General features: G+C 47.6%; 1 protein-coding gene and 1 long non-coding RNA gene across 16 annotated transcripts in view; one reads left to right on the top strand and one right to left on the bottom strand.

Moving 5' to 3' along the window:
* The window catches only part of LOC310762901 (calcium-activated potassium channel subunit alpha-1), a 564,221-nt gene that overhangs the window by 59,107 nt on the left and 488,855 nt on the right, over nt 1–16,259 (bottom strand). For all 15 annotated transcript variants that reach the window (XM_083614569.1, XM_083614564.1, XM_083614572.1 and 12 more), the window contains one exon: nt 3,818–3,941. In XM_083614569.1, the coding sequence (XP_083470695.1) occupies nt 3,818–3,941 (124 nt within the window). The remainder of the gene's footprint in view (nt 1–3,817; nt 3,942–16,259) is intronic.
* Nucleotides 1–16,259, top strand: part of LOC310763020 — a 39,851-nt gene that overhangs the window by 8,598 nt on the left and 14,994 nt on the right. The gene's annotated exons all lie outside the window — the stretch shown is intronic.

Below are 16,259 nucleotides of genomic sequence, written 5' to 3'. Positions count from 1 at the left end.
TCAATCTCAATCAGCAGCCGCAAAATTGTACAGATAATGATTTCAATTACAGGGCAGTCCCAAAACTCGGTAATAGTGGCTCCTGCCTAGCTAGGATAGATAAATCCTATCCCAAAGCTATATATGACTGTTTGAATATTAAGTAACTCTGTTCCTCCATCTCTTGGAGGGGCTATGTGGCATTCTTTCTCTCTCACTTCCCCTCTTCAAATCTACCCTAAAAACATTTTCAGTGAAGCCCTGGCTTAACACTGCTACAGCTGTAATGACAGTTATGGGGCACTTGCCACCTTTATCTCATCCTTTAGAAGCTTTGTGATACAGCGGGTGGCGCTGTGGTGTAAATCACTGAGCCTAGGGCTTGCCGATCAGAAGGTCGGCGGTTCGAATCCCCGGGATGGGGTGAGCTCCCGTTGCTCGGTCCCAGCTCCTGCCAACCTAGCAGTTCGAAAGCATGTCAAAGTGCAAGTAGATAAATAGGTACCGCTCCAGTGGGAAGATAAACAACATTTTCGTGCGCTGCTCTGGTTTCGCCAGACGCAGCTTAGTCATGCTGGCCACGTGACCCGGAAAAACTATCTGCGGACAAACGTCAAGCTTCCTCAGCCAGTAAAGCGATATGAGCGCCGCAACCCAAGAGTCGTTCGTGACTGGACTTAACTGTCAGGGGTCCTTTATCTTTATGCATGCAGAAAATCCCTGGCATCTTGGAGAGAACCATTCCTGAAACCCCAGGGGAGCCCCCTTTCGGAACCGGAAGCGGGTAGGGCAGGCTTACTTGCACATGGTGCCTCGGAACACAACCCCTACGTAAATGGGGAGTTGCCTGCATATAAAGTCCTCGGCAGCTTGGGGCCAGTTAACTTAAAGGCTTGGCTTACCCCACGCAGGCCCATTCAATCACTTAGATTTGTGGATATGGGATTTGGAATGTTTATTTTGCATTTGTGAGGAATCAGACTTCTAGTGTGGTACCACCTACTCGCCACCACTTACTATTAAGCAGCTGCCTTTGTTATATTTTTACGAAGCCTGCTTAAAAACCTTTTTGCTTCAGCAAACCTACTTGGAAATGCAAATTCATTATGTATATTTCCTTTTAAAACGGTTCATTTCATTTATATCTTTATAATTTTGTTATGTCTACTTGTTTTTAATGACTGCTTGCTTTATTGGCATTTCCTTATCAAAATTTTATACTATTTTATGTAGACCGCTTAGAGGGATATTTTTTTGGGGGGGGGAGAAATTAAGCGGCATATAATTAAATTTTATTATATAAAATAAGACCTGGGAAATATAAGTGATGCACAAGATAGAATTGTATATGCACATCCATTGTGTGCAACTGGGTTGCACACAACCTGTGTCTTAGATGGAATTGTTGCAGCAACAACAACAACAAAAATGTAATCCTGGCTGCACATGCGGTTATTCCTTGTAGCCATTCTCTGGCAGACGTGGATCTCCCATTGGGATCATAGCCCCAACCCCAAGGACCAATTCTTTTGACTCTGTACAAGCTAATCAGGTATAGCAGCACTCTCTTCTAATGTGAACCCCTTGCCAAAAAGATAGACATAATCAGACTATAGAATTAAACTGAAATAACTAGGGATTGAGGCAAACATTTTTTTTCTTTTCTTTAGAAGGTTGAAAGCAGAATGAGAGAGCCATCATCACGTGTAGTATGACCACACATTGTTTTAACATTTTTTCCTGTGTCGATATATTTGTCCACGGAAGTTCTTAGCACTGCTGATGCTGACTATAGTAAGCTGAACTTGTTATTTGTCGAGTTGCTATGAAAGGACTCTCTCACACTCACACACCCCTTTTCCATGTGCAAATAGAATGAATAAATGTTAAGTCACATCCTGATCAGGAGGCCACCCCCAATGTCATATATTTTTTTTACATGCAAACTTTCTGAAGTGGAACATTAAGGTCATTAGCGTCATATCTGTTTGAAATATATTTAAAATATTCTAGCTGACATCTGTCGCCCTCAGTTATTTAAGAACGCAAGGAAAAGTTGTCTCTGGTGGTCTAATGAACACTGTGGAATGCATATCAATTTAAACAGTTTTGAATCAAATTTGTAACAATTTACTCAGTGGAATTGACTGCTTTATCGATTGCTTAAATGCCAATATTGCAATTCCAGACAATGTCATGGTTATTATACAAACTCCCTGAGGAGCCCAAGGAACAAGGTTTTGTCTCCCAATCGTTAGACTAAACCAGAGCTGTCACCATTATTGGTTGCACCATTTAGTGGTACAGGGAAATCTTGAGGAAGCAGACGCTGGAAAAAGCTGCATCAACTACAACAAAGTGAAGACACACCAGGGAGTTCATTTCACATATCATCAGTTTTGTCTATGAGATGTGGAGCTGCTACTCTTTGATTCAAGCACACGAACATAAACGGCACAAACTTTCACTGAACCTAACAAACTAGAAGAGGCCTTTTGATTATATTTAATTAGTTGAGTCAGTTTGATGGCTGGCCCCACAAGGAATAAAAGGAAGATGGAGAGAGCCCAAATTAAGGACTCAGATAGCAAGAGCAGCAGCTTTACACTTCAGCTTGTTGGGCTGAGGACAGAAGTTGATGTTACGGAAGACACAGGGCTCTTTCCAAAAATGGCACTCTTGTGTTGGAATTTTCTGCCTCTGTAACCTGTATAGAATCGCTTGTTCCAAGTCACCCAAGGGACAGACAAGCAGATATTGTCATAACATCACAACATAAAGAGGAGTAGCGCTCAACATGGAAATGCTGCTTTCAGCAGCAACCTCATGTTTACTGTAATGTCTGAAATGGCCCTGCAAGTGTGAGAAACTGGACACAGCTTACCAAAACTGAATAAACACGCTGGCTGTTGTGAGATGCAAGGCAGAAATATTTTCTTTTGCATTCTCACCTGATTCTGAAAGGCCAGTTGTTACATCTAGGCTTTGCCTGTTTATTTTAATCTAATGAAAGTTCTTGAACTTTGCTCTTGGACTGGACTGAAAAGAGAATTTCAGTACTGTATCTATGGAAACTTCCTTTCACAATCAACTAGCATTTAGCAGAAGAATAGCCCAAAGGCCCCCACAGATATTTCTGAGTGTAACATAATCGTTCGCATTATGGTAATCAAGGCTGCAGCATTGATCAGATTAGCTGTAGATGAATCAGCTAACTCATAAATCACATTTAAAATGTTGATTCTGAATTGGGACTTTAATATTGCCAACGTTGCTCAATCATGTTAGCGGCATAGTTATAAAGCGTCCGTGGCAAAACATGGGCATTAAAGGATCTCTTGACCTTATGGGTTTTCCGTAGAACAAATGACTTATTTGTATTTAATAAAGAAACCTATAATTGAATGGTCTCAAATTATCATGTGGACAACTAAAAATGTGGTCATTTGATTTCCTACCTGCACTTACAATCCCCTCTCTCTCTTTGCTCCCAGCACTGAAGGTAGAGGACTGAAGATAAGCACAATCTAACCCTGTGGTAAATTATGACACCAGGCAGTCTGAAAAGCAGAACCTGGCAGCAAAGTGGGAATAATGGCTGTTGAATATTCACAAGGAACAGGAAACCTCAGGAGTCTAGGCCGCCCAAAAATCTGTGGACCTACCAACAGTCAGGAAAATGGGTTGGCTAAGGCACACACAGCCTACAGTCCATAAATCCTTCATCCTGGAGTTCATTACTCACTGGATTGGTTATATGCAAGGAAATAAACAAAACAGAGTGCAGTCTGATAGTATGATACGACTTGGGAAGTGCTCCTTCCTTGCAGATACCCACCAAAATAACCTTGTCAATCTCCTTGGCTGGACACCAATGAAACATTCCCGTGGAGTCGTATTTTTTCACATTGCAATCCATGTTGTCAACTTGTTCATTGCCAGGTATTAATAAGGGGTCGTGTCTGAGGAAGAAGAAAAATGTCAAGGTTAATATCAATGGAAGCCATAACTAGGAGCAGTGCCTGTAATACGGTTTGACACACCTGCTTTTCAGACAATAACAGAAAGATGAGGTTATATTTAAATTTGGGGAATTGAGAGGGGAAGAAGGAGCCTCACAATAACCTTTTATGAAATACATGTCTTTCCCTCACCTTATGGCCCATGAATGTCCCACCCCAGTCCTCATTCCTTCCTCCAAATAAACATCACAAGAGTCTCTATTAGCATCTGCAGTGGAGTAGAAGGGATGGCTACAGAACCCCCATGCTAACTGACTAGCATGGGGATGGGAAGCCAATTGCTTGCTTTTACCGCATACAACTTTTGACGTGACGCTCTTCGAAGTAAAAGCTTTAACAGGCTGCACTTTAAATATTTTAGCAATTTGCCCAATCATATTTTGCTTTTCCAAACTGAAGCCCTTTAAAGATTCAGCAGTATGTCATTTTACAGCAAACTGACTAACAAATGCCCACGTCTAGAATACATGATTTTAATACTAAACAACAATGCCCATTTTCTGTGACAGCTACAGCATTTGTAACAACCTTCAAAGCATTTCGTGTACTAAAACAAAACCAAATAATAATAGTAATAATAATAGTGTGCTTCATCCTCACATATTTAAGAGAGGCCAGGAAAAAAATGCCTGTAAAATCGCACTACATCTGCCACAATGCCCATTCCCAACATGCCACACTGATTATGCCCTCTTGAGTCTCCAGCTTTAATGATTTAATGCTAGTTTCTAGAATTCTACCACCCTGACAGCCCTCCCCTTCTCCAATCCAGCTCAGAAGGAAGATGAGAAAACTGTTGAAGTGTACCTTTTACCCCACAGAGGGCTGTGGCTATGGGGTTGTGGGCTCCAGGGTGAATCACACTGTGTACCCTTCCTACCCTGCCATATGAACCATATTCATATGTGCTAATGAGTTTTTCAGTTGTGTTCTGGCACAATGTTGCTCTTCCACCTGCTTCCACGTCACCCCTTAGGCAAATTCTGAGGCGTCAACTTTACAATGAATGCACATTATGCATCACATAAAGTGATCCCTCACATCTTTAATCCAACTTCTTAGATCCATGAACAAGAGGGGTTAACCAATGCAAGTTTGAGTAAATTAAGTTCCATCCATTATTCATAACATTTCTGTTTTGCAGGATGCATTCTAATTTTGATTTCTGAAGAGCTAATCAGATTTGTAAATTGTATAGCTGGTGAACCTGCAGCCCTCTTGGTTCTTAGACACCAGCACTCATCAGCTCCAGCCAGTGTGGTCAATGAGGATGGTTGGAGCTGTAGTCAACCACAGGTTCTTACAGTTTTAGTCCATTCTCTTCCTTCTGCAGTGCTGCAAGTTACCTTTTCAATGCACTCTGTAGAGGATCCCTGCCCCTCCTCCCATGCCTGCTTTTTCAAGAGTTGTAAAAGGACTTCCAGGTGAATGTGTGGGTCCTGCCCAGATGTTGGTTGGGTGTTTGAGATTACCTCCCAGGCAGTAGGGCTGCTATTTGTGGCCACCGGCACCACACTAATGCACTCCCCACTTGAAAAATGGGGCGGGGGCTGTGGAAACCAATTTGCCCCACTCCCGCAGGGATGGCTCTGAGCCCAAGTCACTTAATTCTATATTCACCAGTTCCTTCTGTGGAGTTGAAGCTTATTGGGCTAGCATAATGGTTTTCAAACTGTGTTCTGGAGTCCCGAGGTTCCTTGGAAACATAGCAAGGATTTTTCAATGAGAAGAACTGTAACGGTGGAAAAGCTTATTTGGAAAATATATTGTCTGCCATGGCGAATTCCCTCCTGCAATGCAGAGTCATGGGGTGGGGGGATTGGGTGGGTGCACTTAATGATATACTCCAAGTTCATCTGCAGGAATACAGTGGTCCCATAAGCTTGGTCAATGGCCCATGCAAACTGAGTGTACACCCTAGAACTTATTACAAAATGCTCTATAGCACACACAGGTTCTGTGGCAGATTGTTTTAAGTTTCTTAGTAGACATATTGATCCGGAAAGTGTTTCTGAACCTAGCTGGAAAGTATGAAAGCCACTGGGTTAATGTGTAATCGCATAACATTTGGGGAGTTGCTCTTAATTCATCTTTATCTCCCCTCTACACCCCCTGCATGCTTGCACTGGATTTTGACCAAATAAAATGAATGTGTTCATTCTCAAGCCAAGTGTGCTCATCAATGAGTACAGCTTAGAGTAAAACTTGCATGGCTGCAAAGTTGCAAAGTGGGAGTTTGTGAATATCTCTACTGGTGGTGCGGGAAGGAGACCCCACTTGTAAGTAATTAAGATCATTATTTTAACCCCGATGGCCAGAGGCGGTACGTTTTCAACGCACTGCAACATCCACAATTTCGTGCAAGGAAATAAACAGAAATCAATTGTACACGCTTCAGAAAAGCTACCAAGCTACTTTTCTCACATCTATATCTCTAGCCATATAAATAGCTTCTCTGTTCTTATGGCAAAAATTATGTGCGCCTGAGTTAAAGCGTAGAGGAAAGTACAATCTTTTCAGGGTTTTGCGGAGCATATAATGCCACTTATCATCAATTAAACTCAAGAGCGACACTAAATGCCATGCTACAGCTGCAAACCCAAAAAGCCTGCCTGGAAGACAACAGCCTAAAGCAAAACCGCAAATCCCTTTTCCAGCAAACCTGCTGTGAGATAGCCGGCATTATATTTTAAAGAGCAGTGCTCCCCTTGCAGCCATTTACAAGTACTCTAAACACATTCAATTGGCGTTTTCAACTCTGGAACTTTTCTTCTGAACTGACCTGGAAATGGAGGAAAAAGTCAAAAGAATGAAAAGGATTCACCCCCCCCCCCCGCTCCCAGTTCAAATTCCATTCCATTCCTTTCACGCTCTCCACAATTCTAGCACTCTGTTATTATGGTATGTATTTCAGTGTCTTTATATTGTAAACCACCCTGTGATCTTCAGGTGAACGGCTCAATAGAAATGTAATAAATACTAATAATAATTATGGGGGTCCTGTTAGTTTAAGATGAGAATTGCCAAATGACCCCACAACCAGTGCTTTTTTTCTAGGGGGACGCATACCCCTAAACATGTTGTGAATTGTGAACATGTTGTTTGGCCTCATTGAGTATATCAATATGAAAATGAGAGTACCCCTAAACATGTTTTTTTAGGGGGAAAAAGACTGCCTACAACATTGTAATCAAGGTATTGTTTTGAGTTGGAGGGGGTGCTGTATGCCTGAATCCCCTCTAATTCCTGGATCCTGGATCCAGCAAGGATTTAATTGCTGGAATAACAAAGGCAGCTTCTTGGTGGGCTAATGGCTTAAATGTGGGTCATTAAGGTAACAAAGGAAGTGGCTCTGTGCCAGAGAACAAATGGGCGAGACTCCTTTCCTCAACTGGCTGTTGTTAGAAGGACAAAGGCCAGAGTTGTGTGAGAGAGCTGGAAGGAGGCGGCAGGCAGAAGCCGGAGAAGGAGAGACACGCTTGATTTCTGCTTGAAGCCAAGGTTGTGGCTATGGGAGAAGCAAGACCTCATTGGAGTGTTAATGCTATTAGCCCCTCCAACATAGGCTCAGGTTGTATTTAAATGTAAATAAACCACATATCCTAAAGACACCACAGTCTCAGCTGTCCCTCATTCTGAGGAAACTGAACCCAGGGTAAGGATCTGTTTGGAGATTGGTGTGGCGTGCAGCAGTATGATGGGGGGGAGGGGAATTATCACAATTTCATTTGCATAAAAACAGTGAATGAAATTACTATGCAAAACGATAAGGAATAGGGATCATGGGAGTTGGGGCAAAACATCTGGAGGGCCACAGGTTGGGGATGCCTGATCTACTCCAACTCCCCTGCTCTATGCAGGAAATCAAGACCTAGAACATCCTCAACAGATCGACAGCCAGTCTCTGCTTGAAGATCTGCTGGGGATTTCTTTCATTAAAGTAGACATAGGCAAACTCGGCCCTCCAGATATTTTGGGACTACAACTCCCATCATCCCTAGCTAACAGGACCAGTGGTCAGGGATGATGGGAATTGTAGTCCCAAAACATCTGGAGGGCTGAGTTTGCCTATGCCTGCATTAAAGCCTCTGCTATGGCAGTATATTTAAGGAAAGTTATATGTCACTTGACTGTTGTAAAACCTCTAAGGCAGGTTACAAGAGATATTCAAGTTCTCATTTAAAAACTCAGTTAAAAAACACATCAACAATTGCCAATAAAAGAACTTAAAACACATCCAGATCTACATAGGCTTGCCTAAATAATAATATTTTAAGTTGCTACATAGCTAGCAAATGCCTATTATGTTATCTGACGCTGCACAAGTTTCACCCCTGGTTACCCTAGCCTCTCCCATCCAGTCTTAAGCTACTATATACATATTGAGTTTGTCTTATAAACTTTATTGTCAACAAAAGCTTTTCAGGTTGCCAGACAAAATGATTCCCCCACACTTCCCCCTGTGTGCTGTTCTGAGGGTTGTCCTGGCCCACTGGGCCAATTTTGTGGGTACAGGTTGGAGGAGAGGGGAGGGACAGGGGAAAACCACAAGGGGAGGGACAGGGGAAAACCACATAGCACAGGCAACAGTCCTTGTGCAGACTTCCTCTTGATGGGACTCATTAAGGGAATCCCACCCTATACGCTGATGCCTTTCTTGTATACGGAAGTGCCAGTATTTATTTATTTGTGAGCTTTTTTACTTATTTATTGTATCTGCCCTTCACCACCAGGTCCCAGGGTGGGTTATACTCATTTAACCATACAATATTATAATCCAGTAACACAGCTTAAAACAAACTAAAGAATGTACATCAGGCAATATATCCCACATAAATGACACAAATATTAACTGTCAAAGACCAGGGTAAAAAAGTTTATCTGATGAAGACTATATAATGAGGATGCTTGATGAAACTCTACAGGGAGGGAGTTCCACATTTTGGGAGTTGCTACAGAGAATAACCTCACCTCGGAAACCATCTCCTATATTTCCAAATGAGCCAATAGTTTTGTAAGTATATATGTATCTTTCTGATGCTAAGCAGGGGTGGGATTTGACTAGTATTTGGCTATCTAGGAATCCTATGCATCCTACTCTCATGGGGAAAAGATGGGATAAAAATATTTGTAGCCATTCAAGTTAGCAAGTAAAATGTCATGGTTTCTTTTGGCTATCACCTAAAAAAAACCCTCCTACCCAATAATCATAGTTACTGAGAATCATAATCACCATACTAAGAGAACTTTTGGAATGCAAAGATTGCATTTAATCCTCATTCACTCCAGGCTCCCATTTCACATATGGATAACAGACCAAGAGACAGTCGCTAAGATCATACTCAATATAACCGTTAGGCAATATTGGCTTTGCTTATTGGGGAAAAAATCTTAATATGACAAGCAGATTAAAAGCTTTCAATGACTTGATTATTCGTGCTTTGGTTACCTCCAAACAAGATTGCTGCAACATGCTTACATGGGGCTATCTCTGAAGACGGTCTTCAAGCTACACTCTGGGCAAAATGCAGCTGCATGAATACAGTGGTACCTCGGGTTAAGAACTTTTCGTTTTGGAGGTCCATTCTTAACCTGAAACTGCTCTTAACCTGAGGTACCACGTTAGCTAATGGGGCCTCCCACTGCCGCCGTGCAGTTGCCACGCGATTTCTATTCTCATCCTGAAGCAAAGTTCTTAACCCGAGGCACTATTTCTGGGTTAGCGGAGTCTGTAACCTGAAGCGTCTGTAACCTGAGATACCACTGTACTGCTGGGAGCCAGAAAACCTGAATTCACAACATCAATTTTGCACAAGTTGCACTGGCTGCCGTAGATTTCCAGGCCCAATTCAAAGAGCTGGTCTTAATCTTAGAAGCCCTAAATGGCTTGGGGCGAGGTTACCTAAAGGGTTGCCATCACCCATATACTCCTTCATATACACCTCAGGGGTCCTTCCTGAGTGCCTGCTGTTAAGATCTGTTAGGCTGGCAGACTTTTAGTGGTGGCCTCAAAACTATGGAGCTCCCTTCCAATGGCCTTATGTCTTGACCCTTGAACTCTAGCATTTAGGCAGGCCTTGAAAGCCTTCCTCTGCACAACGGCTTCGTCTCTCTATAAAAATTTGCCATCTTAATCTGCACATCATGGTATGCCTATTTTTCTAATGCAACTTGTCTCTCCTCTATACTTTGCTTTGTGAGGGTGTAGTTCTAAAAAGTGGCTTATTTATTTATCATGTTGTCAGGGGTTCAGGAGCAGAGGGAACGGATGGCGAGGAATCGGAAGGAGAGGTTAGCGATGATAGCCGTCCGAGATCTCTAAGTCTGTCCAGCGAATCGGAGGATTCACAGAAAGGGGCTCCCGTGGGCAGAGCTGGGGGGTTACCAAGAGGGGCACCCCAGGAAGAAGGGACCAGAGGGGATTCAGAGAGCAGCAGCTGGAAATCCGGACCAGCTACTCCACCAGAGAGCAGCAGGGGGGAGGAGTTCCAGGCACCAGCGACAGGCAGCTCTCCGGCAGCAGCCACGCCTGCGTCAGAGAGCGAGGAAACGGTAGAGAGGAGGGTCGGAGACAGCGCGCGCGCGCCAAGTTCAAATGTACCAGAGGGAGGCGCAATGAGCAGCCCGGAAAGGGAGCCAGGTCCTAAAGCCCGCCGAAGGGAGGGGGAGGAATCCGAAGGGTCCGCATCCGAGGCATCCAGGAAGGAAGGAACCCCGGGGGGTGGTAGGACCCAGAGGCGAAAGGAGAGACGCAAAAGGTGGAGCAAGGCTAGGGTCTTGAACTGGTGTACAGGAGGCGGAGATTCAGATGGGACTTCGCCGATCTAGGGAATAGACGTAGAGACGCACGCTAAGATGTGGAAATGGAAACTATACTTCAATAAAGACTTTATTCCGTTCTACCGGCTAGCGTTGGTCCTTTGTGAGCCGGGACCTAGAGGCAGTCTCTGACAGTAAGTCCCATCTGAATCTCCCAGAAGTTTTCATCAGTTCTCTTTGACTCAAGCGGCGTGTGGGGAGCGAAGCAGGGAGGAAAGAGGACTGGTGCCTTTGGAGCTCACAAAAGTCAAGCGACATGTCTACTGAAGAGCAAATTGCTTCCCTGCGAGAAGCGGTAACGCAGCTCAGCGCAGAGATAATCGCCTCCAGGAAAAGAGAGGATGAAGCGGCTGCTGCATGCCGAGATCTCCAAGCCAGGTTGGAAGTGCTTACTAAGCAGGCACAAACGGGTTCCAGATCCGAGGGAATCGGGTTGGGAAGGACTGGAGGCAGCATTGTATCTCACTTTGATGGGAATTTGCAGCAGTACCCCAATTTCCGAGCAGACGTGCAGTTTGCGCTGAAACTGCTGGAGAAAGAGTTTAGAGATGAGCAAGAAAAAGTGGGGTTTATCTTGTCTCATTTGCATGGAGAGGCGAAAGCATGTCTGCGCAATCTGTGGAGAGATATGGACCCAGCGCTCCAGAGTTCAGCTGCATTCATTAAAGCGATGGATTCTTGCTTTCTATCGAAAATAGACATTGACATTGCCCGTAAGGACATATTTGAGCTGAGACAAGGGAAAGCCAGCGTGAGGCAGTATCACTCCCGCTTTTTTGCATTGGTCAATGCCTTGGGGTGGGACAAGGATTCCCCCCCCGTTAGAGATCTTTATTGGGAAGGATTGAACCCCCAAATCAAGGATGAGATAGCGCGGGGGGAGAGACCCAAAAGCACCCAGGAAGTGGTGGACAGATCGCTTGCAGTGGGGGTGAGGCTGGAGGACCGCCCTTGGGACAGAGGAGAAGGGCGTTGGGGACGCACACCAGCCAGAGTGCCCTCCCTCTTGCCCAGGGATGTCGCGCGTGCGCAATCAACGCCTCCGCAAGCAGGGGGGGAGGAGCCGATGGAGATCGGCGGTGCTAGAGCTCATTCAGCCACCAGAGCCTTAACACCGGGAGCAGTCAAAACAAAGCAGCCTAGAGGGAACAGGAAGTGTTACATCTGTGACAGTTCGAAGCACATGGCGAAAGAGTGTCCCCAGAGGCTCCACAAGCACACTGCAGCTTCAATGACAGTAATGGGAGCAACTCAGCAAAGTGAACCACGGCAGGGAAACGGAAGCACTGGGGGCCAGCCAGGCGAGTCAGTGAAGAAGTCCCCAGAGATTTTGAAGCCCACGGATCCCCTCCCGCCCAAACCAGTGGTGCAGCTCACCGCATCGCTCCAGCTGCCCAGTGGTCTCACTTTAGAAGTGCCGATTACGATTGACTCTGGCAGTAATGCGGACTTTATCGCACTGGAATTCCTTCAACAACACAACATAGCGCTACTGCCAGCCACACTGCCCCTGAACGTGGTCACAGTGGATGGCAGGGAACTGCTAGGGGGGCAGGTGGTGCAGCAGACACCACCTATGGTGATGCAAATTGGGAATCACCGAGAAGTCATCAGCTTCAACGTCACCCAATTGTCGGACACGCCCATAGTGTTGGGCATGAGTTGGCTGGATAGGCACAGCCCGGCATTAGCGTGGTACCAGCGGCAATTGACCTTCTGCTCTTCCTACTGCGCAGCGCACTGCATCCAGACCTGCCAGGAAGGAGAGGGGCGAGAGGATGCACCGCAGCTACACCTAGGCATGGTGCAAGCGGTGCCCAACAAGTACAAGGAGTTTTTGGAGGTCTTCTGCGAGAAGGAGGCGGACAAACTGCCCCCCCACAGACCCTATGACTGCAAGATTGATCTCCTGCCGGGGGCAACGCTGCCAACAGGGAAACTGTATTCCATGTCTGAGGACGAACTGCAGGAACTTAGGGAGTTCATAGACCACAATTTGAAGCGCGGGTTCATTCGGGAGTCGAAAGCTGTAGGGGGCAGTCCAGTATTCTTTGTGAAGAAGCGAGACACGCCCCAGAAGAGGCTTGTAGTTGACTTTCGAATTTTGAACTCGAAAACCAAGCCCTCGTCCTTCCCCATGCCCAAAATAGACGACCTGCTCGCGACGGTAAGGAAAGGACGCGTTTTCACCAAGTTGGATCTGCGAGGCGCGTACAACCTGATTCGTGTGCGGGAGGGCGACGAGTGGAAGACGGCCATGTTCACACCACTGGGCACCTACGAATACAGAGTTATGCCCTTCGGATTACAAAATGGCTCTCACTGTTTTCAAGCCTTTATGCATCACGTGTTGGCGGGACTCCTTTACAAGAAATGCGTATGCTTCCTGGACGACATCCTGATATTTTCTGAGTCGCGAGAAGCGCACGAGAGGGATGTCAGGGAAGTTCTGCGGAGACTAAAGGAGCACAGGCTGTACGCCAAGCTGGAGAAGTGCCAGTTCGACGTGACGGAGGTGGATTTCCTGGGCTATAAACTGTCGGACAAGGGGCTCGCCATGGACAGCGCCAAGGTTCGCTCAGTATTGGACTGGAAAAGCCCGCGCAATAGGAAGGAAGTCCAGCGGTTTGTCGGCTTTGCCAACTTTTATCGCAAGTTCATCAAGGGGTTCGCTATGCAAACGGCGGCCATCACTGACACGCTCAGCTCCAAGAAGAAGAAGTTTATCTGGACGGAGGAAGCGGAGCAGTCCTTTCAGAAACTCAAGCGTCTCTTCGCTTCCGAGGAGCAGCTGCTGCATGTGAATCCCAGCAGACCGATGAGGGTGGAGACGGACGCCTCAGACAGAGCCGTGGGAGCTGTACTGTTGCAACAAGACCAGCAGGGGGACTGGAGGCCGTGCGCCTTCTACTCAAGGAAGCTCAGCAAGTCGGAGCAGAATTACACCATCTGGGACAGGGAGTTGCTAGCCATCCATGCAGCGTTCAAAGCGTGGCGGCACTTCCTTATCGGAGCCAGACACACAGTGCAGGTACGCACGGACCACAAGAATCTAGAGTACTGGCGCACGGCGAGGTTCCTGAATCAGAGGCACATTAGATGGGCAGAGTTCTTCGCGGACTTCGACTTCAAGATAGAGTACATCCCGGGTGACAACAACATCATGGCGGATGCCTTGTCCAGAAAGCCGCAATACCTCGAGGAGGAGGCACCGTCGGCAGCCAAGCACATTTTCGCACCGGAAGCGTGGGCTTGCGCCTCGGCGACCGTGGATCTGGACGCCGTACGTCGAGCGTTGCAGGAGGACCCCTTCGCGCTAGCCAAGATGGAGGAGGTGCACAAGGGCACGGTGAAGGACGACGAGTTCCAGATCAGAGACGGTTTGCTCATCCGCAAGGGAGCACTCTACGTGCCGGGGAATGACCTCCGCGCAAGGGTGCTGCAGCAGCTACACGACGCCCCCACTGCCGGGCACTTTGGCAGAGAAAAGACTGTAGAACTAGTGACCAGAGACTTTTGGTGGCCCAAGATGCGGGGGGAAGTAGCGGATTACGTCTCGAGATGCGACACCTGCCAAAGGGCCAAGTCAGTGCACAAACCGCCGGCGGGATTGCTGGAACCGTTGCAGACGCCGTCTGAGCCGTGGGAACGGGTGGCCCTGGACTTTGTCACGGATCTGCCCAGTTCGAGGGGAAAGACGGCAGTGCTTGTGGTGGTGGACATGTTTACCAAGATGGCACACTTCATTCCGTGTGCGAAGGTGGCCACGGCAGAACAGACCGCCAAACTGTTCATAGACCACGTGTTTAAGGTCCACGGTCTGCCACGATCTATTCTATCCGACCGGGGGCGGCAGTTCATCTCGAACTTCTGGCAAAAGTTGATGGGCATCCTGAACGTCAAGATCAATCTAGCGTCGGCGAGACACCCGCAGACCAACGGACAAGCGGAGAGGGTCAACGCCATCATGCAGCAGTACCTGAGATGCTACGCCAATCAGCAGCCTAACACGTGGGTGGACTACCTGCCCCTCGCAGAGTTCGCTTACAACAATACGAAGCACGTGTCGACGGGGGTGACGCCGTTCTTCGCCAACAACGGGAGGCATCCCAGAACCTTCCCAGGTTTAGAGAGAGTGGGGGAGGGGGAGCCGCAGGCAGCGGAAGAATTAGCGTCAGAGTTGCAGGAAGTCCACGAACAGCTTAGGAGGCAGTTGGAACTGGCAAAGCACGCATACAAACTGCAGGCTGACAGACACAGGAGAGTAGGGGAAGACATACAGGTGGGAGACTGGGTTTGGTTAGCAGCGCAAGCAGTGCCGACCAGATCGTTGGCCAAGAAGAAGCTAGGGCATAAGCAGCTAGGGCCTTACCAAGTCCAGGCACAGGTCAATCCAGTGGCCTTCCGGTTAGCGCTTCCGGAGGGTTCCAGAATGCATCCGGTCTTCCATAGATCGGTGCTCACGCCCTACAAAGCACCGCATAGATTTCACGAGCCAGGCACAGCACCAGATCCGCCCAGAGAAGGACCCAGGGAAAGGGGGTCGCCAAGAGGGGAGCGCATCAACGAAGCCACAGAGATTTTAGACTCGAGATGGGGGGAAGAGGGAGTAGAATACCTTCTTGCCAGAGAGGATACCCCGGCCAGCGCCAACAGTTGGGTGCCGGGCTATGCCTTGGACGAGCCTCTTCTCAAGGAAGAGTTCCATGCCATTTTCCCACACAGGCCCATGCCAGCCGAGTATTTCGATGACTGGCTCTTCACACCCACACTTTCAGGCAGCACGTTCCAGGGGTTCGACTCGGACGAGGAGACGGCACCACACATACGCTCTCCGGAAGGTTCACCCTCGGGTTCTGCCTCAGACCGCTCCTATTGGTGGGATAATCAACCAGAGGAGCAGTGGCGCAGGAAGTGGCTGGGGGGTCCCTGGCAGGCATCACCCTCAGAGGGGAACGGGGGAGAGATGGACATGGACGTGTTGGGGGAGGACGTGGGATTTGAACACGAAGGCAGGGAGATGGAAGCAGAGGAGATCGACGTCGACGAGCGCACGGAGGACGAGCCAGACCTGCCCGATGTAATGTACGACACGAGGGAAGAACTGTATCCGGCACTCACCCCTGCCACGACGGAGCACCCAGAACCCACACCGGAAGGAGGGGAGGGGGGAAGGGGGGGCTTCGAGGGGGGGATGGATGTCAGGGGTTCAGGAGCAGAGGGAACGGATGGCGAGGAATCGGAAGGAGAGGTTAGCGATGATAGCCGTCCGAGATCTCTAAGTCTGTCCAGCGAATCGGAGGATTCACAGAAAGGGGCTCCCGTGGGCAGAGCTGGGGGGTTACCAAGAGGGGCACCCCAGGAAGAAGGGACCAGAGGGGATTCAGAGAGCAGCAGCTGGAAATCCGGACCAGCTACTCCACCAGAGAGCAGCAGGGG

This window comes from Podarcis filfolensis, assembly GCF_964270895.1.
Source record: "Podarcis filfolensis genome assembly, chromosome: 5".
Classification (NCBI taxonomy): Eukaryota; Metazoa; Chordata; class Lepidosauria; order Squamata; family Lacertidae; genus Podarcis; species Podarcis filfolensis.
This window is presented reverse-complemented; position numbering and strand designations above follow the sequence as displayed.